At 43.6% G+C, this 26,801-nt stretch overlaps 1 protein-coding gene across 1 annotated transcript in view; it reads right to left on the bottom strand.

The window, feature by feature from the left end:
* LOC138284946 (baculoviral IAP repeat-containing protein 1-like) overlaps positions 1-26,801 on the bottom strand; it is a 579,119-nt gene that overhangs the window by 47,365 nt on the left and 504,953 nt on the right. Inside the window, exon 15 of the mRNA XM_069224297.1 lies at positions 23,894-24,058. Within this exon, the coding sequence (XP_069080398.1) occupies positions 23,894-24,058 (165 nt within the window). The remainder of the gene's footprint in view (positions 1-23,893; positions 24,059-26,801) is intronic.

The raw sequence follows: 26,801 nt of genomic DNA, 5'->3' as shown, positions 1-26,801 counted from the left end.
ACCATGGGAGGTACACAACCCTGAGTGGGGAACATCATTTTTTTCTCACAGAACTTACGCTTGTAAGATCTTTTTAGTTCCTCTTTCCTAAAGGAGTAGGAGTCCTGATATTATCACATAATGATCTACAGCGCTCCAAACTAAGAGCTAATTTTACCAGGGACTTGGTCACCTTCCTGCACATAAATAATCATACATGGCATTTTGCTTCTTCTTCTATGTGTGCTGCAGAATGCAGCTCACACACAGAAAAAGCAAAAAACGAGGAGGAATAAAAGTATTTCTCTTTGTTTTGCAATACCCTAGTCATGTAGGTTATCATTATCTGAATCAGGCCACTGGATTTGGGTGGCAGAATCACCTGAATTGTGGGGTACCAAGTACAATTCCACACGATCGGCCTAATCTGGGTTTTCTGGCTAACTAGCAGCTCTTCATCTCTGCCCAAGAGCAGGGATGATTGTGGCAACCAGCCGCATGACAGGAAAGACTCCTCAGGGGAATCGTGGTCGATCAGATGTCGTCCCTTTCTCTCGGTTACACTGGTCTCACACAGACAAAGACCAACAGAGGCAGAGTATTGTTCAATAAGGGTTTATTGAAGTAACTGCATGTTAGATAAAATGGCATGTATTGCAATAACTAGGATGATAAAAAACACACTAAAAGCAAAAGCGCGACAAGGAGTGTGAAACACAAAAACAGTCCCACCATAATGTCACTAAGAGTGATATATATCTTTCCTACCTAAGCTATGTTAGAGCACAACGTGATAAGCCCTAATCCGCCCTTCAGGGTTCCCCCCTGGGAATACATGATCCCCCCATACATGAGCAAGGAAACCTGTTGTCTAAAGAGACACCATCCCCATGTAGGCCAGGGATTAAGCAGTCTAAGCAAGCAGCTATAGCAAAGATGTTCAACAATCAGCATGCAATCGTGGTCATCTGGCTGGAATCTCCCTCTGACGTGTATAGGACAAAGAAGTGTTTTTATAATAAAACAGTTGATATTCTAAGAAAAGGTCCGCACGTAAGAATGTGTATGGTTCTGTGAATGTTAGAGACCACTTTTGCCGGGCAACCCTATCTGACTGCAGCCTTGAGAAAAGCACAGAGTGCATTGCTAAGAACATGATGCTTTCCTAGGCGAAGGAGCAAATAGATAGAGAAAATAAAACAACACCGCAAATAAGGCTAATCCTAGTAAAATAAAGTGATGCTACATAAAATGTAACTGGGCTAAAGGGCACAACAGCAGGCCTACTTTGCTGAAATAACATGTCTAAATTATGGCTAAAACAGCTATACAACACCCTGGGGTGGCGTCACCTGCCCCTCTGACGCAGAAAATTGTGTCAAAGGAGCCTATATTTACAAGGAGGCATAAAGCCACAAAAAGTGATGTTACACCTCCGTGTAAATATAGAGATGTGGTTCGCGCCACTGGAGCGTTGCAAAAAGTGATGCTCCGGTGGCAACAGCACATTGTAAATCTGGCCCCAAGTACCCTGAGGTGGAGGCTGCGTCAGGCCATTTTTCAAGACTGATATTCATAGTCACACTAAGGAACCTAAATCACAGAAAAGTGTATTTACCTCATAACCAGTAGAGGAGGCATTTTGGACTACTACTTGCAATACTATTAACCTGAAAACCCAAGAACTAGAAGAGAGAAATGCTGGAGCAATTACATTGCTAGAAAAACCTGCAGAGCAACAAATAGGGCAGATATTTACCTTTTCTATTTGGCCCTGACCAAAGACAAGCAAGGGCTGATCTTAGCATTCACGCTTAGAGCCCAATGGAATTGAGGAAGGCCAATGGAATTGAGCCCAATGGAATTGAGGAAGGCTGCCGAACGAATCCTAACAAAAGAATCTGACAAATTAGAGGTCTTACAAAACATCTATGAATCACTGCACAACATTGATCAAACCCTGTCCAAAGCCCCAGATGCTGCTACTCTAGTTACTATTTTTCACACACACACATTGCTTCTAAGCAGCCAACCAACAAGAGAAGTAGCTGTTTAGCCATTAAAGCACTGAAAACTAATTAATCCCCTAACCTGGACTATTCTGTGGTGGCTTTGACCTCTGGAGTGAAATACTCTTGGCAGGAGATGTTGGAACTCTTTTGGAACTCTGACAAATTCTTGTTTCACATTCTATGAGCCCACTCACCTCAGAGATTCATAGCACAATTGCTTGTGTATCCGAATATTGCAACATGAGTACGCGTGACTGAGTAGAACCAGCAAAGCGTCTCTATCGGGCTAATAAAGCCACGCCTCATAACATTAAAAGTCAACAACGGACTACCTTCAGCTCCCAATAAACGTAACAGACGCGCATTCGCGTGTGCAAGGCAACGCATCTCTTCCAGGTAATAGAGTAATCCCGTCTCCAGATAGAGAGAAAAAGACATATTGTGTTACGTTTATCGGGAGCTGAAGGTAGTCTGTCGTTGACTTTTACTGTTATAAGGCGGGGCTTTATTAGCCCAATAGAGACGCTTTGTTGGTTCTACTCAGTCACGCGTACACGCGTTGCAATATTTGGATACACGAGCAATTGTGCTATGGATCTTTGAGGTGAGTGGGTTCACAGAATGTGAAACAAGAATTATTTACAGCGATTTGGCAATTGGATAGTACCTTATTTTAACTTAATTTCGTATTGCAGATACACAAGCGATTATACAAGTTGCACTAAACCTACTTCGTTTTTGGAGAGGTAAGCCATTTTGGCAGAGGGACGTATTTTCTGGACATTTTGATCTTAGGCATTATATTCATTGAATATATTAATTATTATTTCACTCAGGTATATATACAACTCAACTAGTGGATTTTAGCGATTTTACGATAGAAGGGAGTACTGTGGATTTTTCATAACAGGTATCTTTTCATAAAATACTTTTTAACACTACATTTATAATTAAGATACTTATATAGTGACAATAATGAATCCCACTTGTGTGTGCATGTTTGTAACACATATATTTATAGAGGCTGGCATAGAGGTGTATGGTATAGGTGTTATTACTTATATGAATATTCTTCTACAATCTCTTAGAATATATTTCTGGTGTCATTCAAGGGATTTCCACTATACTAATTAGGATAATATGGATAAATATTTTGGTTGAACTATATGTATTGTTAACTATTTGATTATTTAGTTGTATTGAGGATGTAGATTGCAAGAATTTTGATTATTATTTAGAATTTATGTTATTGGCAGCCGCTTAAAGCCCTGATGAAGTCAATGGGGGATATTCAATCCAGATGAAACACGTGTTGGCTTGGCTGTATTTTTCTGTGAAGAAACAGGATTGGATTGGATTTACCAGTTAAGAAGAAATTAAAGAAGAAATGTTTGGATACTTGATTGCAGGACTGTTGATTTGATATATTGATTTTCAGTTTACTTATTGAAGAACAAGAGTGCTATTAGTTGTTGTTTATTATTTAATGTGTTGATGTACAGTCAAAATGTTTCCAGATTGTTGTGGGCTAAAAGGGAATTTACATGTAACCATTCAGATTCCACGTGTTTGGCTTTTGTATTCCACAACAGAGTGCAGTGAGCTTTCCTTTATTTGCTCAGCCGCTGGTGTGCAGCCTACTTTATTTTATTCTTGCTGTGTCTTCTGGTGGCAGCATTGGGGGCTGCTTTTTTTTTCTTTAATTCAATGGTATCCCAGGGTGCATTATTAACTTTGAGTGGTCATGGTTTCTTTGCCCCTTTAGAATGTGAAAAATCAAGTCTGTAATTGATGCCCAGTCATGTTGCAGGTTGGCAGAACATGCAAGTTTTTTAGTCCATCGTTCCAGGTAGTAAACAGAACCAAACATGCCTCTCTTGCTTACATGTAAGGTGCTCCACATCGGACTCTATAACAGTAGGATGATGCTCGCTTTCTGAGTGTCAATGACCGTGTGAGCTTCACATGAGGCCAGTAGTAAGGGGCTTGCAAAGGAGTAGTCCAGCGTGGTTATAAGTACTGTGGGTTCTATGTTTGGAAGTAAAGGGGATCTATCAAATTGAATTATAATTGTGTTTTAACTTTGATAATGGCTTAAAGTTGGTAGATGATGCAAAAGTGGAGGATGTTTGCCCTATTCAAGATGTCATTTTGACATCTAGATATGAATGATGGATTAAAAATACATTTTGATGGCATACATGAGTCGTCTTGGTTCAGGTTAAGTACCACTGCTGGGGATGGTTCTCTTTGTGAGTTGTAGGCACTTGAAGAGTGTGAGACTTTAGGTTCCCTCGCGATGGAAGAGTAGTTGTTCAAGAAATTGTAACAAGAGGAATCTTAGTTAAGGTGTATAGTGCCTGGTCCACTGTTGGCCCTATCTGTTGGTCTCTGTGGGCTGTTTGGAATGTTTGGTACCCCCCTTGCCATTAACAAGCATGCCTGAGGCAGTCGATAGGGGTTGGGGTGCCTGAATACTTACCTTTGGGGTGGTATACCCATGGGCATGCCCATGCCCATGTTCTCTGCTACCTGGATTATTGGTATCTGTGAGGCATCATTTCCCAAGGGAGTGGTACTCCCCAGGCGGGATGAAGTATTTTGGGGCTCTCGAAAAACTGGGAACAGTTTTGGGTGAGCAGGGTCATTGTTGTGGGTCCTGAAAGCCCGAATTAGTGGCAGAATGGACTCACCATTTGCAAAGGGAGTGGTACTCCCCAGCTGGGGTAGTGAGGTGTTTTGAGTCTCACATAAAATTAGGAACAGTTTTGGTTAGGAGGGGTCATTATTGTGGGTCCTGAGGACTGAGTTTAGAGCGGGCACCAAAGCTGCTAAACTTGTCTGTTTTTTCTTATTTTTCCAGAGCCTTTTCTTCTGCCTTCTGGTTAGGGGTTTGAGGGTTAACTGGGTTACCTCTGGGGGGAGATGGTGTGTCATAGGACCCCTTCCCAATCCGTTCATACTACTGTTTGTGGCCAGACTGGCATTCACTAAGGGCTGAATTACTGCTTTCAACAGAGTCCCAGCATTCCCTGAGCCACCTCAGTTCGTGTAAGGTGTGGCACATTCATTCATTATGTCCTCCTCCGAAGCAGTTGACTCAGTGATGTGGTCCACCGCTTTAACTTCTCCTTTTGTGGAGTTATAACTTTAACAGTTATCTACATGTACTGAAAGTAATTCTGGGAGTGTGCAAAGCATTTCCACTACTGGAGTACAGGTGCAGGTCTTGGTCCTGCCAGCCTAGAGTTGGGCATTTAGCTTGGCGTCCATGTTCATTATTTTTCAGTGCATTCTGGTTATTGCATTTACAAGAGATTGCATTAGATCGACCTGCAGTTCTAGTTTGTGTGACTGGCAGGTTAAATGTTCGTAGCGGCAAGGAGGGTTGAGTTGATTGACACCAAAGTGGCCTCATAGGGTTTTTTCCCAATTTACTTTGATTCCTCCACCAGAGAGTTTGTGCGCTCAGTCACATCTAGAAGTTTCTCACCTAAATCATTCAGTAAAAGAAACTTGCTGATTTCCATAGATGCATCTCCGTATCATTAATTTGTGGTTGGTGGTGTATTGGTGAGACCAGGGCGAAGGGGAACCTGGGGTCATCCATTGCCATCCCAGGTGCTTGATGAACTTGTGCGATCACCTTTAAGGGATGACCTAAAGGTGGAGGGGTGGAGCTGTTAGTTGTTAACCTTTCTTGGCAGGGACCCATGATTAATGAGGTAGATACCTGAAGAGTTCCATAATGGGAGCATTGCAGGTTTCGTTCCCGGGATGTAAGCACTGGCCCAGCTCAAAGTGGATGTAACTAGAGAGCTCACCTTTGGTATAGTGGTGCATTCTGCGGTATGGAAGGAGACAGCCAATGGTAGCTTATTGATATAAGGAAAATAGTGCTTGCTTGTATTTATGATCTTGTTGGCCATTGGTTGTCCTCCAAATGATAATGCTGTCTATAGTATACACATTTGGTCCTTTACTGATGCACTCCGTGTCTGTAGCTTGTTTCCACTTGTTTGTATACATTTTTTAAAGTAAAGCACACTTATGCTTCATATTGAGCATTTTGTGCGAGAGTTTCCACATATGTAGAAGTGCGTTAAGAACTCAGGTGTGTAAAGAACTCATGATACCTCTGCAGCTGCTGAATTATAAAATTACTTTTCAGTCTAGGAGCCAGGTTGTTTGTGGTAAACACTGGTGTGGCGGTGAGGCACTTGCCTACTGTAGCTTGAAACAGCCAGTGGCCTGCCAAGGTTGTAGATTTTGCTGCTGCCTTCTCCCCAGTCCCATGGTCGTGTCACCCAGATGGCTCATTACCGGGGGACAGTATGCCAACTCACTGTTGTCCAGGGGTGGGGGGCATGAGTACAACAATGGCAGGTACTGGTACAAGAAATAGCTGAAGAACAAGAGATTCAGTGGTGATTGTAAATGACTCCAAAATTGAGCTTGAATATGCAGTTAAACCTATTCAGAGTCCATTCGAGGTTTGTTGATTTGTGTCTCATTGGCGTGGCAAACACAGTCCATCAAATTCCAGCTAATCATTTTTAATTTAATTTTTTAATTTTTATTGTGTTTTATAAAGCACTCACATGACCATCACGGCATTGAAGCGCTGAACATAGGGAGAGCTGCTGAGGGCTACATTGTAGTAAGGGAATTAGGAAACAAAGTACAAAGAGTTTGACCAGCAAGATATAGTACAATAGGACACAGTATCAAATATTGGCAGATAAAAGTTTCAAAATAATTCTTTTATTCAAGATGTTTTTCTAATAGTACAGCTTTGACTTCTTTCTTGAAAAACTTGAGTCAGCTAATTGCTCTCGTTCAGGGTAGTAGGGAGTTCCACATTTTTTGGGGCAGATCTGGCGAAATTGGGACCATGGGTTTTCTTTTTTATTAATCTGGTTGGTTCAAGTATGAGAGATTGAGCACTTCTAGAATCCCTTCTGCATCCTGATAGCTTGATCCTATTAGCTATTGTAGGATGCTGGCCCTCTATGTAGTGTGCAAAACCAGGCACACTGTGTAGAGGGTCCGGGCAACCACACGTTGGTTTACAGACGTAAAAACTAGACCATCTAATGCTCTAATTGTTTAGTAGCTTGGTCAAGCAGTTAGGCTAATCTTGGAGAAGTGCAAAGCATTTGTTGTACTCACAGTATCAATAAGGCAAGACACCCTCAAATGAATACCTCAAGTTTACAAAAATACTCCAGATTTTTATACATTTTTTAAGGCAAAGATCATCAACATTGGGTACGTACTTTTTAAGTTATGAATTTTCAAAGTTTGGAAAATGTCTTAGTTCTGTGGGTAATTGCGCACCATAGAAATCAATAGAGAATTTAAAAATGCATATCAAATCAGGCAATGCACTTCCGAACGTCTCCTTTTGCAGATAAGGTGAGGTAATCAGTGGGCCCTATGAACCAGCTGTAGAAGTTAGGGCAACTCCCGGTTCTGGTGGGAGTTTTGGAAAAATGTCTTTGGATGTGGCGCAAGGCCACTGCAGGGACCACTTGGAAAAGCACTGCACTCCCCTTGGAGTATCGAGGTCTCAAGGGGTCGGGGACCCTTAGAATACAGCTGGATCTGTGGTGAAAGGCACAGGGCGGCTGGGTGCAGAGAGAATCTGTGAGCCAGGAGCTGTGTGCAAATGTGCCCTTGGAAGCAGGAGCTAGGTCACTTTGAGGGTCGCTTGCAGGGGCATGCTGGTGGGAGTTTCTGGTGGTTTCTGAAGTCCCCTGACTGAGGTTTCCTCCTTGTCCTTTTGCAGTCTGGAATGGACTGTCCTTCTGGGTGTCTGATGTTAGGTGACCAGTACCAGGGGTAATGGCATGGTTTAGACACTGGAGGGTGCAATGCCATCATACTTGGCACACTTGCAGAGTTTGTCCTCAGGGTCTGTTGGGTGTAGTTTGGTCTTCCTGCAGCATCCAGTTCTTTGGTCAGCAACCGGTCAGTGGAGTGGACTTCACTGGCTCATTGGTCTTTGTTGCAGTGGAGTGATGCCTTCACTCTGGAGGGAGATCTTCGGAGGTTTTTAGAAGTGTGGATGTCGTCTGGGGGTTTGTAGACTCCGTCCAATGTCCGAGCAACCCTTTCAATGGAGAATGTCAAGTTCTGGGTGCAGCAGGCAGGGTTTGGTACCATCTTCTTCATGCAGCAGGACCTCAGTTCTCAAGCCTTGGGTCTTCTTTGTTTGCTGGTCTTCTTGTGTCCTTGGAATCTGAATCTCTGGTCTAGGGGTGTCCACTGAGTACTGTATTTAGTGGGTGTTTAGGGGAGTATCTAGTAGTGACCAATGGGTCATCTACCTTAGGGTGGCTACACCAACTAAGTGACCACTTCCTGTGAGCAGAGGTTACTTCTATACACCTGATTGGCTATTTTCCTTCCATGCAAAATGGAGCAAAATGAAATGGAGGAATCACCTAGCATGCAACACCTTAGGGGTCGTGCAAGCTGGGGCTGAAAACTCCTCCTGTCCTTTGTGTGTTTTCCCATTGTTGCTCCCACCAAAAGTGGGGATTTGCAATGCGGGTGGCTATCTGCTGCTAGCAGCAGGCTTGGGGGTTGAGTTTCAAGAGTGTTAAGCCTTTGAAGCTCACTAGCAGGGCAATGCACATTCATGAGGAGTGGCGTGTTTACACCTCCACCCAGGAAGGGCTTTATTCTGGGACCCAGATAGCAGGATCACTCACCCCAGGGTTCCAGAATCTTGCCTGGTGGTAGCAGGCTTGTGACCGGCCAGCAACCATGCCAGGATTATTTAGCTTTGAAGTGTCACCACTAAGGTGGCCCCTTGGTAGCTTTTTCACTAAATCCAGTACTGGTACCAGTTTGGTCTTATCATTCTGAGTTGTTTGATACCAAACAAACCCAGGGTTCAGAGTAGCTGGGAAACTCGTACTGACCAGTGTTGAGCACATGCATTTAAAATGGCTGCTCTGTTCACTTACTATGTCTCAGGTTTGGCAAGGACACAGAAGGGGCATATTGCTCATGCAGCTATGCCCTCACATACAGTATAGTGCACCCTGCCTTAGTGCTAGAAGGCCTGCCAGAGGGGTGACTTACCTATATTGCATGCAGTGTATAGTGGACAGGGCACACAGGTTGTGTGCCATGTCGAGCTTGCATTTTAGGTTTGCACCAGGACACTCAACCTACAATGGCATTGCAGGGTGCATCTTGATGCATGGCCCTTGAGGGTGGCACCATCTGTGCTGCTGCCCTCATGGGCCTACCCTTAGTACCTCATGCCCTGGGTACCTACGTACCATTTACTAGGGATTTACAATGGTAGATAAAGGTGGTGCAAATTGTGCCAATGTATCACAGCTGTTTTGGGAAAAAGATCTGGCCCAGGGAACCTGGTTAGCAGGGGCACTGGGCCCTAACAACTTTGAGACAACATCAAATACCAGGCAAAATGTGTTGGGGGTAACTATGACAAAAGAGGCCTTTTCTCACAGCTATGTATGTAGGGCCAGAATTATGATGTGCTTTGTGTGTTATGCAAGCCACCTTTAGTTGGATCCTGGCTTCAACTAGGATCCAGTTTAGAGCTCTGAGTGATGGAGAGAAGAGATCGTAGCAATGTGTGCCTACTGAAAGTCTTTCTGTGGCATTGATTGTCGCTTTCATTGGAGCTAGGATGGCTTTAAGTAGATCTATGAGTGTGGCATTCCTGTAGTCCAGTCTTGGGAGCACTAGAAATTGAACCACTGTTTTTAGATCTCCTGGCGGTACAAAGGGTTTTAATTTTCTTAGGATGTGGAGATAACAGTAGCAGTTGTCGGCTTCACAGGGTGGGGAAAAAAGAATGAATTTGGTTTTCAGAGGGTGCAGGTTTAGCTGGCTGTGTGCTAACCAGTTCTGTCTTTTCATCAGTGCTTCATCTAGTCTCTGGATGTTTTCTTGAGAGAATAGTCTGATGTAGAGCTGAATATCATCAGCATAGATGTGATACGAGATTTCTGATTTTTGAAGAATTTCAGAGATTGAAGAGAGTTGGTGAGATTGAAGATCCTTAATTCTTGTTGAACGCCATTGGCTGTTGCGTCAGATAGGGTGGTACCTATTTTGACTCTTGTATGTCGGTCTTACAAGAATGAAGAAAAACATTTAAGGATAACTCCTGAAAGGCCCATTCTGAATTCAAGAGTTTCTCTGGGGCGTTTGTGGCTGACCATGTTGAACGCCGCAAATAGATCTAGAAGTATTAGGAGACAAGATTCATTTTGGTCTAGTGATGTTTGTATGTCATCTAGGAAGTTAAGAATGGCAACCTCTGTGTTTTGTCCAGGCCTGAAACCTGATTGGTGTTTGTCTAGAAGGCTGAAAATCTTATTGCGTTCGCACAGCTGATCGTGGGTGCATTTTTCTATCAGTTTAGCCAGGCAGATTGGATACTGGTCGGAAGTTGTTTAAGTCAGTATGTTCAGACCCAGGTTTTTTTTTGTTTTAAAGGGGGGGTACTTGACCCATCTTCAGGCATTCTGGGAGGGATCCTTGTTGGAGAGATGCATTTATAATTTTCATCCATAAGGGAGTGACGGAAAGGAGGATATCTTTCAAAAGATGCAGGAATGGGATAGTCGAAGTGTGTGGTAGGTTTCATTGACTTAAAGGTTTTCTGGATTTCCCTCTCCGGCAGAGATCTAAAACCATTCCAAAAGGCTCAGTTTTGATTTGGGATTATTGGGGTGTACTGGTCAGCATTCTTGCTGTGTGTTGTAAAAGTGGGGTTGATGGATTCACTAGGTTGTGTAAATCTTGGCTGGGAACAGAGTTGCATATGGTTGCAATTTTATCTTTAAAGAATGTGGAGAAGTTGTTACAGGTGTCAGACGAGTTGTTTTCTAAAGTGGGTTCTACAGGTTTTCCTGATTGTTGTTTTATTATCTAAAATACTTTTCTGGGTCTGTTCTTGGCTTTAACGACTTGAGATTTGATTGCAGCTGTTTTGACATTCAGGATAGCCTTTTTGCATGAGATTTTTTGCCTTCTCAATTGGTCAAGGTGTGCAGTGTTTGGGTCCTTCTTCCAAAGTCATTCCAGGTGTTTATGTTTTCTTCTCTCATTATTTATGCATTGGTTAAATCATGGTAATAAAGGTGAATTTGTCTGCCTTTTTAGCTGTGATGGGGCAACCTTTTGCTCTGTCTGTCATTTTGCTGTTCAATAGGGATGTGAGTTCTTGAATCGTTGTTTGTTCCATCCGAGGTTCCAGGGAAGATTGTCAAAGCTCCATCAGTTCTGTTCTGTTTACATTTTTGTAATCCCTCATCCATGTTTCTTCTCTTTTCATTTGTCCATGGCTTTTGTTTCTTGTGTGGATATTTGGAAGAGAACTTGATGGTGATCTGGCCAGTCTGTTGGGGTAATGTCTAGAATGTTTACTGATTCTGGTTTGGCTATGATGAGGTCCAGTGTGGCACCTTTGTTGTGTGTTGGTCCATTGCATGCTTGAATCATGTTGAGGTCCTGGATCCAGGAGCATGTTTTAGTTGTGCTAGGGGAGCAGAGAAAAGGAAGGTGGGTACTGTAACTAGTCTGTCTGGGCCTGGCCAGATAAACTAACAGAAAGGGGGCCAAAGTAATAAGAGGGAGGGCCACGAGCACTGCAATGAAGTTCAAAGAGATCCAGTAATGACTGAAAATTACTCTGAAATTGAGCCTGAATATGCACTTAAACCTGTTCAGAATCCCTAACAGAGTCCATTGGAGGTTAGTTGATTTGTGTCTCATTGGTGTGGCGTGGCAAACGCAGTCCACCAAATTCCCACTAGTCAGTGCTTTAACTGAGCTGGGGTAAGCAGGGAAAAGCAAGATTGGTGTTGGAGCTGGCCAGCCAGCCTGCAGAAGCGCCAATTGCAGATCACTGCCAGGCTGGACAGACTCACAGAGACAGGGCTGCAGTAATGGAGGTGAGGTAGGGCAGGGAGAGAGATTGCAAGCCCATTAGAGGCCCCAGTCCAGGGCCCAAGCAGCACTTCTGCACTTTAGGGTTTTGCCATCATGCCTAATGCACCTCAGCTTCACCTCGTAGACTTACCTCCAGCTGAGCTGCCGCCTGAGGTGCCTTTCAGTGTCCGCACTCACCACACCTGTGACCGACCCCACAGTGATCCCTATGCAGCCCTATGGTATTTCTTCCACTAATGAGTATCAGCAGGTCTGACTACAGCAGAGGGAGCAGTGATGCCTTTCTCTGCCCTCTCTACTGGCTCCTCCCTGCTGTGCCATCACACAGCATCACACATCACATCCACCAGTAAATACAACTAAGACACCTCACTCCACCTCAGGTGGGAGGGAAAGAAGCAACACTGGGAAAAAAGAAATGGTACCTCAATCACAGCACTAGCAGTCAAGGGACACTAATCAAGAGGACTGAATCTGTGTTAGATCCATGCTCCAATGAAGAAAGAGGAAGCGACATATGGCATTTGCTGGCCAAAAAGAAGCAGCAAAGAAGAGTGACAATGTTAGAAATGGGGTCTTTGGTTGTCAGTCATGTTACCCCCTGTCCAAGCAAGGACCCTCACTCTAATCCGGGCAAAGGAGAAACACACCTGGTTTATCTCCACTCACCCCCTTGTTAGCTTGGCACAAGCAGGCAGGCTTAACTCTGAAGCAATGTGTAAATTATTTGTACCAACACACACAGTAATACAGTGAGAACATAAAAAAATGGACACCACACCAGTTTAGAAAAGTAGGCACTATTTATCTAAATAAATCCAACATACAGAAGTCATAATATGAACTTTCAAAAGATTAAGAGTCTTACTCCATAGAAAACAATGGAAATGATGATTTTGCACAAAGCACCTGGTTTGCATCAAAAATAAAGCCGCACGGGCGAGCCTGCATCGGAAACGTCAGCGATGCGTCAATTCCTTACTCACAAGTGAGGCTGTGCATCATTTCTTCTCCGGTCGGGTAGGCGGTGCGCCATTTTTTTCCCTCGCAAGAGAGCGATGCATAATTTTCCAAATAGAGCACTTCGGATCAGGATGACTTTGATGCCCAAGGACGATGCATGGAAAATCTGGTCCCACGGTGTTAGAAAACCGTGCTGCGTGGGGTTTGCATCGTCATCACCAGCTGCAAGCAGGTGTCGCGCATTGTTCCTCCAGCCGCAATGCATTGATCTCCAAGCCACGATGCAGGTGGTGCGTCGAATTCAGCTGTGAAGCCGCCGATGCATCGTTTATCAGCCACATTGCAGATGGTGTGTAGAAAATTTCCCAGCACGGCGTTCTGTGCATGGATTTTCTGCTCTTGTTCTGCCAACTTCACTTTTCAATGGCCCGGGGACTGGATAGGGCACCACTTGGCAGGGCAGGGGTCTCAGCAGAGAGTCCAGGTGCTGGCAGAGGAAGTCTTTGATGGCCCTCAGACTTCAAAATCAGAGGCAAGCTCAGTTCAAGCCCCTGGAGATTCTTCTCAAGCAGGAATGCACAACAAAGTCCAGTCTTTGCCCCCTTTCACAGGAGAAGCAGAAACTGCACGATAGCCCAACAAAGCACAGTCATAGGCAGGGGCAGCACTTCTCCTCTGCTCTTTAGTACTTCTCCTTGGCAGAGGTTCCTCTTGAATCCAGAAGTGATCTTGAAGAAATGTAAAGTATGGAGTTATCGGTCCACTACTTATACCACTTCCTGCCTTTGAAGTAGGCAAACCGCAAAGGAAAGTCTCTGTTGTTCACAAGATCCTGCCTTGCCCAGGCCAGGCCCCAGACACACACCAGAGGGCTGAAGACTCCATTGTGAGAGGGCAGGCACAGCCTATTCAGGTGTAAATGACCACTCCTCTCTCCACTCTAGCACAGATGGCCCATCAGGATATGCAGGCTAGACCCCAGCACCCTTTGCCTCACACTGGCCCAGACAGGGAATCCACAAACAGGCAGAGTCATAGAATGGTTAAAGCAAGAAAATGCCCACTTTCTAAAAGTGGCATTTTCAAACTAACAATCTAAAAACCAACTTTACTAAAAGATGTATTTTTAAATTGTGAGTTCAGAGACACCAAACTCCAAATTTCGATTTGCTCCCAAAGGGAATCAGCATTTTAAAGTTATTTAAAGGCAGCCTCCATGTTAACATATGAGAGAGTTAAGCCTTGCAGCAGTGAAAAACGAATTTAGCAGTATTTCACTCTTAGGACATGTAAAACACATTAGTACATGTCCCACCTTTAACATTAACTGCACCCTGCCCATGGGGCTACCTAGGGCCTACCTTAGGGGAAGGTCGAATTGGCAGTGCAAGACTGCACACACAGACACTGCAATGGCAGGTCTGAGACATGTTTACAGGGCAACTCATGTGGGTGGCACAACCAGTGCTGCAGGCCCACTAGTAGCATTTGACTTACAGGCCCCGGGCGTCTCTAGTGCACTTTACTAGGGACTTACTAGTAAATCAAATGTGCCAATCAGGGCTAAACCAATCACCAATACAATTTACAGAGAGCATATGCACTTTAGCACTGGTTAGCAGTGATAAAGTGCCCAGAGTCCTAAAGCCAATAAAATCTGGTCAGAAAAAATAGGAAGAAGGAAGCAAAATGATTGGGGATGTCCCTGCAAAAAGGACCAGGTCCAACACAACCCCCCACCAGCCTAAAGCCAGGGGAGCCCAATCAATACCTTGATGGACTTCCCTGATTAGGGCAATAGAACAGGGACCCAGGCCCACAACAGCAGGGGCATGTTCCAGGTCCATGCCTTCCTGACTCCAGTTCGATCCCTCTGTCCATACTCTTAAGGCCCACTAAACTAACCCATGGGGAATCCTTCTCCTCATCTGTAGATACCATCTGTGCAGCACCTAACCTTACTTTGCTCACAGATGTATCCCAGGGGGCAGACAGTATCACCATTGCCAACTCAGTGGTGTTGCCCACTCCACCCCCAGGGTGTGACTCCTGTCCCCCCGCCAGGGGCAACTCTGTCCACCAGGACAGCAAGCTACAGTGGCCACTGACAGCTGTCAGGAATGAGAGCCAGGCCCCAGACCTTTCAAGGCTCTCCAACCACTGCGACTGTGGAGAGTGGGGGGCAGTAGCCCCAGGTACCTGGCACCCTTTGACCACTCTCCCTTCCACCAGGTCAGGGATGATAGCCTGACACTGGTCCTCCCCTTTGGGGCTCTGTACCTGTGGTATCTGGTATCTTACTAAGATAAAATAATAAGTGTAATGTTGTAAGATCGTTCTAAGCTTGGAATACTGAGAGCGCTCGAAGGCTAAAGTGTCAGTTGCCTGAAGCATCTGAGTGAGAGAGACGTTTTTCCTTTGGTGTAACTTAATAAAGGCTATGCGAATCAACCTACACCTGGAGAGATTACTTCTTTACACTGGTGATGAGTGCGGATACACACCGGCAGTGAACCCTTTTGATTTCAGACAGCTTCATTGTTTGATGGAGGAAACGTCTCAACACTTGAACAAAAAGTAACCTTCATTCAAGATTAAGGACCTTCGTTTGAGGCCACCGTTTGTGGCTAAAACAAGTATTTCTGCAATGTCAAGGACCCTTCGGAAGGCGTTGTCTCAGAGACCTCAGGTACTGTGATACAAGTGTTGTTACTGTGGAAATATATACTGAGGGAAGCGCTTTACTTTATTATTTATTATTAGACTCTGGCACTGACGTATGGAAACGAGCATTTTTTAAATTGTAGAGAGGCAACCTAAAGCAATTTGGAGAGTTGGTGCATTTCAAGGGAGCGACTTTTTCATAATGCTCTCACGACTCACTGTGTGGCTTCCAACACTGCACCTGATGCCCGCTCCACTCAGCTCTTCTGTGTGACGTCTCCACTCTACTAGCGTGCATGGATGTTGATCAGTGACGCGCACACTCTCTTCAATGGGAGGCACCCAGCATTACACGCCTTACACAAGTCAAGTTAGTGATGCACACACTCTCTTATGAGCTTCACGTCGCATGTACATACGCACTGGAGTCACGCTAGGAAGCCGGTGTGAGGTGTACACATTTCAAGATAGGTGCGCACTCGACCTCATAAAGCCAGAAATTTTTTGCACGTTTTCTACATAGAATCAGTGATGTGCACACTTTCTGGATCTTAAATATTAGACTGTTCTCCAAGCATGAAGAGTGTTTCAGCTCCGCCTTTCTTTTTGACTTCCCCAGGTGATCGACCTATAAAAGTGGAAGAACGTTTTCTTACACTATGCAGGTGTGTGTGGGGTGTCTTTAAGTGCAGAAAGCAAGACTTCGTTACTAATGTACTACTTAGGCTCTGAGGGTCAAGAATTCTTTGAACATTTGCCAGAGTTAAGTGGAGACAAGTGTGACAATCTCAATGAATTTGAAATATGTTTAACCAAACTTGATAAGCATTACCTACCAAAAGTAAGTATGATTTTAGAACGTTAGCATTTTGGCAAGCGTATGCAGCGACCCCAGGAATCAGTAGAAACATATGTCACAGACCTACATAGATTAGTAGCATCTTGTAAGTTTAACAATGCAATAGAAGAACGCATTTGCGATCAGTTTATGCTTGGTTGTGACGAGGAGAAAATAAAGGATGAACTGTGGCAGAAGGATAACCCTAATTTAGATGAAGTATTGGTTGTTGCAAAACGAATTGAACATTCCCTGGCATGTGTAGATATCCTTATGAAAGAAGGAAATACTGAACAATGTGGTAAAGTACAAAATATTACTAAAACTATCTGTAACAAAATTGCCCCTGATAAGAATAACGATAATTAGAAAAGTGTTCACAATAAAAAGAAAATAGTAGGGAAGTCAGATGTTTTTGTTGTGGTGGTCTGGGACATCTAGCTAATAGCAGGACGTGCCCTGCTCTGTCAGCCAAATGTCTCAGGTGTGGTAAAGTGGGACATTTTTGGAAAAACTGCAGAGCTACTCAAGTGATGTCTTATGTGAAAGAAGTTAAAATATTTGATGAGGATGAATATGAGTATGATGATGTCAACTGCAGGGAAGTCGTTCTTCAAGTTGATTCCTGCAAGAGAAAAGGTCCTATAGCTATAGTAATTGTACAGGGTCAATCAGTTTGGATACTGTTTGATTCAGGAGCAAAAATTACTCTGGTTCAAAATAATTTCTACTTGGATAACTTGTTGGGAAAGGTTCAATTGTTCACACCTGATATCAAACCATTAGCCTATGGGGGTAAGCCCATAAAATTACTAGGATATTTTTGGGAAGAGTTATCATACAAAGGTCGCATCACAGCAGGCAAGGTTTATGTCTCGTGTAAGGGTGATAGCATATTAAGCTAGATACACCAAGGAAATATGGGCATTATGCTAGATCCAAATGGCACACCTAGTATTATCCTAAAAGATAAACAATTTTGAGATGAAGTGGAACCTCACCAGTGATAAAGTCAATAAAAGAAAGTGTTGAAAGAATAACGACTTGTGGCAGGAGGAATTTATGGAAGTATTCACAGATAAGTAGGTTGTTTAACAAACTATGTCCACAAAATTGTACTCAAAAAAGGAGCTAAACCCGTAGTGTGCAAAGCCTGTAGTCTCCCTATTGCTTTATGAAGTTCTATGTTGGATGAACTTAACAAGCTGAAGGATGAAGGTAGTAGTGTGGAGACTGAAGCTACTGAGTGGTTATCGCCAGTTGTTCTAGCACGCAAGGCCTCAGGAGAAATAAGGCTTTGTGTTGATCCGAGGAGTCTTAACAAAAATGCAGCGGCAGACAAGTATCCCCTTCCAAATATATCTGAGATGCTAGCTTTACTGGAGGGAGCAAAGTTTTTCTCAACCCTGGATCTTACAGCAGCATATCACCAGATAATGTTAGATTCCACATCTATGAAGTGAACATCTTTTGTTATCCCGTTTGGTACCTTCAAGTTTACAAGGTTGCCGTTCGGTTTAAATTCGGCAGCCTGTGTCTCTCAATGAGTTATGGAAGATGTTTTAAATGGCGTGAGTGGAATTAAAATTTATCAAGATGATGTATTAGTCTTTGGGTCTTCTCAGGAAGAGTATAATGATAGAGTATGGCAAGTACTTGATTTAGAAATAGAGGTTTGACATTGAGAGAGAATACATGTCAGTTCAACCTCTCTGAGATAGACTATCTAGGACATAAGCTTACTGGTGAAGGAGTTAGACCTAAGGATCAATTAGTAAAGTGTATTGTAGACCTCCTTTCGCCCAAAAGCAGAGAAGATCTTGTCACTTTCTTTGGGATGGCAGAATATTTCAAGTTTGTACCAAGACTGGCTAGTCATACTCACACCATGAGAGAACTATTAAAAAAGGGAACCAAATTTAAATGGTGTGATAGTTGTGGAAATTAGTTTTGTGATATCAAAAATGCATTATGTGATGTGCCTTTATTAAAATGTTTTGATAGCAGTAGGTTATCCATCTTGGTCACTGATGCTAGTAATAAGCGTCTGGGAGCGGTTTTGAAACAAGTGAAAGATGGACAGGGTGAAACTATTATGTTCCTGTCTAGACCTCCTGTAGGACCCAAGAAACATTACTAGGTTATTGAAAAGGAGGCTCTATGCATATACTGGACTGTTAAAAAACTCAAGAAGGTTCTGTGGGGTGATTCTTTTTTAATAAGGTCTGATCATAAGCCAATGAAAGATGTGTTTATAAAGAAAAGTCTGGATGCTATTTCCTCACGCACTTGTAAATGGGTAATAGCTTTGTAAGATTATGACTTTAAAGTACAGTATATTCCTGGTCCAGAGAATAAAGTTGCAGACTACTTGTCACGTCTTGTCTCTGATCAGCTAGCTCAGACAGGTTTGGAAAAGTGTGGTGGAAGATCCCTAGGACTTTAGAGGACCATAAGGTGTGTGAGGTTACAGAAGGTGTGATCAAGGAAGAAAATTGGAAAATGTTATTGTGAAATGATGTAGTTTTACAAGAGGTTATTAAAAGATTGGTGGAAGGCTAGACTGAAAAAAAAACTGAAGAGAATTAAAAATGGACTATACGAGATGAGCTCTCTTTCAGAAATGGATTACTCTGGAGGGGCAACTAAGCTAGTGTCTCCGGTAAACTTAATGGAAAAAATTATAAACCTAGGTCACCAGGGTCACCAAGGGATATCCAAATCTAAGGAATGCATTAGGTCACATTTTTTATGGCCAGGCATGGATGTCCAGGTAGAGAGGGCTGTGAGGGATTGTTTTGGGTGGTTCTTGAGTAATACCGTTTTTAAGACAAGAGTAAAGCCTATGATGTTGAGAGAATTGCTGGTGAGGGCATGGCAAGAAGTGGCTTTGGATATTTTGGGTCCTGTAACCCGTAGGGATGGTCAGTTCTATGTGCTAGTCCTAGTAGAACCCTATTCAGGTGGCCGGAAATTCGCATAATGCTGTCCTTTGAGAGAAAGAAAGTGACTGAGTTTCTGGATGATGTATTTTGTAGGGAAGGTCTACCTGAAAGTTGGTTGACTGACAATGGAGTTCAATTAATCTCTAAAGAACTGGAGGCATTTATAGACAACAATGGTATCAAACACAAAAGATGCTCTCTATATTATCCAGAAACTAATGGAATGGTAGAGTGATTCAATAGCGTATTGAAAGAAACAATTCAAATAGTGAAAGTACAAAACAAAGAGTGGAAATTAGAAATTTGGGAGAGCGTGAAGTTATATAGATTGACTCCTCATTCCATCACAGGGAAAACACCTTTTGAGTTATTTAGCAGACATAAACCAGTAACTCTACTGTGCCCGGGGTGGATGAGAAATTAATGTGTAGGGGATGTTGCTGGGGATGCTCCTGGGTTGGACAATTGGTGGACTTCACAAAACGAAAAGTTAAAGAAAAGAAAACTCTACTTTGATTTGAGACATGCAACATCCCCAGCCAAAGTTAAAATTGGGGATCTGGTGAGAATAAAATATCCTCAAAAAATAGGGTCTAATAGATTCTCGGGACCTCTTAAAGTAATTAAATTGTTTGATAATGCTGTCAAACTGAATGACAATCAGCTTTCACAACCAAGGAGAAGTAGTCGTGGGACATCTAGGCCAAGTGTTTCACAACCAAGAAGAAGTGATCGTGTTTCATCTAGACCAAAACATTTGTGTGAGTTTGTTTGAACCTCAAGTAACAACCTCCATGTTGTTGTTGCTCTCAGGTGTAAAATTTCTTTAATATATCTCTCTATGATTTTGTCCTCATTTTAAAAAAAAAAGTTCTTATTTTTGTCTAGAATTTATGTTTCTGTTAGTTAGTCACTTGTTTTTATCTATTGGAGGGAAGGTGTGTGGTATCTGGTATCTTACTAAGATAACATAATAAGTAGAATGTTGTAAGATCGTTCTAAGTTTGGAATACTAAGATCGCTCGAAGGCTAAAGTGTCAGTTGCCTGGAGTTTCTGAGTGGGTGAGATGTTTCTACTTTGTTGTAACTTAATAAAGACTATGTGAATAAACCTACAACTGGAGAGATTACTTCTTTACAGTACCCTCCTCCTAGAAACGGTACCCCCAGAGTCCAGAATTGTCAGGGTGCTTGGGGAAGCAGTCCTGCACAATTCTCCCACCAGTGCAGGGGTGTTAACCTGCAACTGTTCTTCCAACCTGGGGTCTGTACCCTCAGGTTGGACCAGGGTCAGGGCTGAGGCTTCCCTACCGACTACCCTTCCTTCTGGGGTCCTGCACCCCCCCCCCCCTAGGAGTGACCCCCTCAAAATACAACATGGTAGGGGCACTGTTAGCAGTAGCCCCTCCCTCCAGGTCTGGGGGGACACCCTGAACCTGGCCCTTCAACCAAGGGTCTGTACCCTTGATTTAAACTGGGGTCAGGGGTGAGTCTCTCCCTCCCCTGCCCGTACTCCCAGGGTTCTGCACCACCCCACCATGGAGAGTACCCCTAGAAGTCACCCTGGTGTGTGAGGGGGGGGGATTGGGCAAACCGCCACCCAATCATATCAGGGTTTACCCCCGTACCTGACCCTCCACCAGCCTAGGGTCTGTATCCTCAGACTGGACTAGTGCCTAGCAATCCAGGAGTTCCTGGGGAGCACACCTATCCCCCATCAGGTCAAAGCCTGCCCATCCAACCCAGAGTCACCACCCTGAGGCTGGACCACTGCCTGGCAAGCCAGGACTTCCTGGGGGGCACACCTAACCCCCACCAGGGAAACACCTTCCATAAGGCTACACGAGAGTCTGGATGGTGCTGGTCCCCTGACCTCTGCCTGGCAGAGCTTGGTGCCCCCCAGCCCAGAAATGGTGTCACCAAGGTCATTCCTGGGGGGCTCTAACTCCTGACCCTCCAGGTTCTTCACTGGGGCCCGCAACCCCCTCTCAACCCTCTGTCTAGACTTCTGCACCCCCTCACTAGGAGTGGTACTGCCTGACACCAGAACTGGTGGGACACTGGCTACAGACGCCACCCAAGTTCTCCTGACACTATGGGGGTCTCCCTCAGCAGATGGCCCTATGGTACAGGCTAGGCTCCCCTCCTGGCATTCACCCATTGAGCCCTCCAGGACCTGGGAATGGATCTTGGGCACTCTGGAACTCAGCCCACCCTCATTCCCTCTCTTCTGAAACTGGACATGGGCTCCCTCACCCATCCCACTACACTGGGACCTACCTGGGACACTGCATTCCTTTCCCACCTCACCTGGTTGGGAAATACCTAGACCACTTCCTTCAGGAGCACCCCCAAATGCCTCTTCAGCCCCTCTGGAACTCACCCAGAGGACTGCTTCCAATGCAAGTTTCCTGGGGTCAGAGAACTCACACCCCACCTGGTGTTGACGTAGCACTGGAAAACAAGGACTGGACATATGTTCTCCAGCAATCACATTACACAGCTCCTCACATGAATTAACCAAACTACCCTTCACCTAACCATCTAGTGATTCAGCCTGGAAAAGTACCCCACATCACCCTCCTGAGACTGGTGAGACAGTACCTGACTGTCCCTGACACTCAACCCACACTCTTCAGGAGTGCTTCGACACTCCACAACCAGGTCCTCTATCTGGGGGGAACCCCTCTCCCTGTCACTCTCCCCTAGAGCCAGTAGAGTGTCCCTCCCACCACTAAGAATTTGACTCCCTATGCCAGTTCCCCAATCCACCTCAGGGATCCTTCACATCACTGGAGCTACCTCATACCCCTGAACCTCCTGGTGTATGTAAACCCCCTCCTTCAAGTTGGGCACCAAGGTTCTGGGCAGGTGCACTTCTTCATCAGTACTGAACATAAACCTTTTGCTGCAACCATCTGAGCTGGACTCAGCCTTCATGAATTCCAGCTTCCTTAATCCTAACTCATGAGCAAAGAGTATCCTTTTCTATTCTAAGGCCAGCCTTTTCTGCTCTATCCTCCTTTCGATCCTCGACTTCTCTAACTCCAACTTGTGAATCCTCTCTACCTGTCTGTCCTGCAACTCTTCAGGAGTCAGACCTCTGGATGACACACTGCTACCTGCCATGGATACCCTCCCCCAAGTGTAACAGGTACATCTGCTACACCATTGTGAACACTCTGCACCTCCCCATTCTCATCCTCCTCTTCTGTGTGCCCCCCAGCCTTCTTGGCTGTCAACCAGGCCCTCAGTGCCTTTAGCAGCTCCTCCTTCCTGGTGGAGCTCTTAATGGGACAGGCAAGATCCTTACAGAACTGTTTCAATTAAGCAACTTTGTAACTTTCCAGTTTCCTTAACTCAAAAACAGCTCAAGCTGGTGCATCTCCAGGTTGAGACATGATGGCAAATCAAAAGTGCAAAGTTCCAAGACAGAAAAAAGAGTTCCCAAGGAGAAATTCAAAGATCAACATAAAGATCACCAAAAATACGGAAGCAGAAAAAACAAGTCCAAAAAGAGCAAAAGCAAAAACAAGTAGTATGTGGTTAGGTAATGGTCTGCACTGAAAACAGTAGTGTACATTTAGTAACTGTATGTCAAGTACAAATACGAGTCCAGTCCTCACTGCTGATCAACAATGTTAGAAATGGGGTCTTTGGTGGGCAGTCAGGTTACCCCCTGTCCCGGCAAGGACCCTCACTCTAGTCAGGGCAAATGAGAAACACACCTGGTTAGCCCCCACTCACCTGCTTGGTAGCTTGGCACAAGCAGGCAGGCTTAACTCAGAAGCAATGTGTAAATTATTTGTACCAATACACACAGTGAGAACACTACAAAATGGACATCACACCAGTTTAGAAAAATAGGCCATATTTATCTAAATCAAAAAGGCCAAAACGACAAAAATCCAACATACACAAGTCAAAATATGAATGGTCTGGCAAGTAGCAATGTTTCAATAAATAAATGATAAGTATGTTTTATTTACAGATTTTTTACAATCAATTTAGCTTATTTCAGTTTTTAAGAATGTTTAATAATTTAATTTATCATTATTTTCTATTGGGCTCCACTTTAGTTTCCTATCTCCATAATTGTTTATTGGAGGGTGTTGCGGAATCGTGTAACTTACAAGAGTAAGTTACCCTTCTGAAAAGCTCCGGTAAAGCATATATATCCTTAGCAGGTGGACTTGGCGCTGCTTGTGATATTATTAAACTATAGATGATACTATGGAGCACATCTCAGTACTGCAATTAATGCCATTCAGGCAACTAGTGATATTTGTTTGGAGCTGCTATGCAGTGAACAGTAACAGGAATTGTCTAATACATACGCCCTTAATTCATCGAATTGCGTTTTTGGTGGATTCAGTTTATTTTTACATGCATCTAATAGAACAGCACAGAACTACATGAAAAATATAATACTCATACTAAATAGTAAAATAAATTAACTCAACTAATTTAGCAAGGCCACTATTTCCTGCAGTCAAACTGTAACAGAAGACATTTTTCTTTTTTTTTAAAGGCAAATAACGTACCAAGCTGTATCACACTTTCATCAGTTAAATTGCCATGGAATTTCAAAATGCGTAGAGATGGAAGTCGCTGGAGTTGCTGGATGATGACTGTTACTACTTGCTTTATTCCTTTCCCAAAAGGAATCCCAAGTTCTTCCAGATGAACTAAGGAACCCAGTGCATGTGCTGCAACAAAAACAGTGTTTTAGTCTCACACACACACTCACAAACACATACCCACACATAAAAGACACACAAAAGAATTATGTAAATAGCACAATATATGTGGGTTAAATATATATTGGTTAAAATACCCCCAACGTAGTTTATAAGAATATTGCAAGTCTCTGAGGATTTCTGCACCAACATATACAAGAAGGGTAAAGGCTGACTTCATTGATAAGGTGATCGAACTCCGGGGTGGCTTCCATTAACTGGTTAATGTACAGAAGATGGAACTATGGGCCAGATGTAGCAAGCATTTTGCATCGTGCAAACTGCGACAATCGCAGTTTGCACCATGCAAAATGCTCATCGCAATGCTCATTCACAATTTGTGAGTCGGTACCGACTCGCAAATTGTAAATGCGACTCGCAAATAGGAAGGGGTGCTCCCTTCCTATTTGCGACTCGCAGCGCGATGCTAAATTGCTTTGTGACCGCGAATGCGGTCGCAAAGCAATTCGCAGTTACCACCAGTGTCACACTGGTGGTAACGCAATCACAAAAGGGAAGGGGTCCCCAGGGGACCCCTTCCCCTTTGTGAATGTTGCCAAAAAGGTTTTTTCAGAGCAGGCAGTGGTCCATTGGACCACTGCCTACTCTGAAAAAACGAAACCAAATGGTTTCGTTATTTTTTTTATTTTGCAACTCGTTTTCCTTTAAGGAAAACTGGCTGCAAAATAAAAAAAAACTGCTTTATTTAAAAAGCAGTCACAGACATGGAGGTCTGCTGCCTTCAGCAGGCCACCATCCCTGTGAGTGCAGGGAATCGCTATGGGGTCGCAAAATGTGACCCACCTCATTAACATTAATGAGGTGGGTCTTTGCGACCCCATAGCGATTCGCAGACGGTGTCTGAGACACCGTTCTACATCAGGATTAGCGATTCGGAAATTGCAAGTTGCACCGACTCGCAATTTCAGAATCGCAAATTCTGACATTGCTACATCTGGCCCTATATTCCTTAGAACACAAGTTCACACCATCACACAAACTATTTAAACCACTATAACCAGATTTACTAGGGTTTGTGTTGCTCTTGAATCACACAAGGTGATGCAAAGCAATGCAAGCTCTTAACTGGGATTTACTAAGCCACGTGTGGTTCTATGTGGTTTAATAAATCCAAGGTAACACAAGGCAGAGTGTTGCCGTTTCCAAACATCCACCCATGAGCTAGGGCGCATTCCCAGATTTACAAACATTTGTAAACCTGGGAACGTGTCAAATTAGTATGCCTCCTAGGCATGATGAGGAGAAATATCTTTATTTCTCCCTGATATTTCCTTTTTCTATGTGTGATGCATTCCGCACCACACACAGAAAAACTTAAATGTCTTTAAGGATAGTTTTTTGTGCAGGAAGGTGTTCCTTCTTGCACAAAAACTATCCTGCTCATAACACATGCACTCTTGCACCATAGTGCAAGGTTGTCTGCATTGACATTAAGCAGCACAGGACTAGGAGGCAGGGGAAATGCACCACGTTTTGTAAATACAATGCATTTTTTATGTCTCCCTTTCACTCATCGTGGTGCAGCAAATTGCCTTGCTGCACTGTGTTGCGTCAAATGTTAGTAAATGTGCCCCTAAGTGTGTTGCTTTTTCATGTGAAAGACATATTATGACTGAAGTCATGAACAATATAGGCAGAATCTGCATAGTGAAATTCAACAAACTAAGAGATTAGTAATTTGTTTAAAAAAATATATTAGGAAAAGTTTAATGAGTTAAACAATGCTGTAGACCAGTAAGTGTAGAAGCATGCATAGAGATTCAATCTTTTCTGTAATTAGCGAAAGCATAAAAAATATGCATGTTGTATAAATATACCCTTTCTGCTGTCCACCGTTCATTTTAGAAAAAGAGATCAGAAGAATGAAAAGTCAGTTCTTGTTTTCGTTGTTTAAAGTGCACTTGTAGTTATGCTCCATGATCCTCCTTTCACCTTGGCTGCTTGTGTTGGTAGCAGGCATTGTGACATCACAATTCAACTGTAATAACTTATTACATTTGGGCATGTACATCACATTACAAGTCAACTGCAGTAAGAAACATAGAAACAGGCTTTTATACAGGCAGTGCAGGCTCCCATGTATCATAATTCTTATCAGTATATAGCTCAGTATATACCTCTCCACTCTAGCCCAGGAAGGCTCATCAGGATATGTGGGACACGCCTCAGCTCCATTTGTGTCACTGTCTAGAGGCAGTTCCCAAACAGCCTAATTTTCAGTCTGACCCAGACGTGGATTCCACAGGCAGACAGAAGCACAGAATGATTAAGCAAGAAAATGCCCACTTTCTAAAAGTGGCATTTTCAAACAGCCAATCTAAAAACTAACTCTGCCAAAAGATGTATTATTAAATTGTGAGTTCAGAGATCCCAAACACCTTATCTCCATTTGCTCCCAATGGGAAACTACACTTAAAAGATATTTAAAGGCAGTCCCCATGTTAATCTATAGGAGAAATAGGCCTTTTGCAGTATTTCACTATCAGGACATGTAAAACACACCAGTACATGTACTACCTATTAAATACACTACACCCTGCCCCTGGGGCTACCTAAGGCCTACCTTAGGGGTGGCTTACATGTAGTAAAATGGAAGGTTTGGGCCTGGCAAGTGGGTTACACTTGCCAAGTTGAATTGACAGTGCAACACTGCACACACAGACACTGCAGTGGCAGGTCTGATACATGTTTA

This window comes from Pleurodeles waltl, chromosome 1_1, assembly GCF_031143425.1.
Source record: "Pleurodeles waltl isolate 20211129_DDA chromosome 1_1, aPleWal1.hap1.20221129, whole genome shotgun sequence".
Classification (NCBI taxonomy): domain Eukaryota; kingdom Metazoa; phylum Chordata; class Amphibia; order Caudata; family Salamandridae; genus Pleurodeles; species Pleurodeles waltl.
This window is presented reverse-complemented; position numbering and strand designations above follow the sequence as displayed.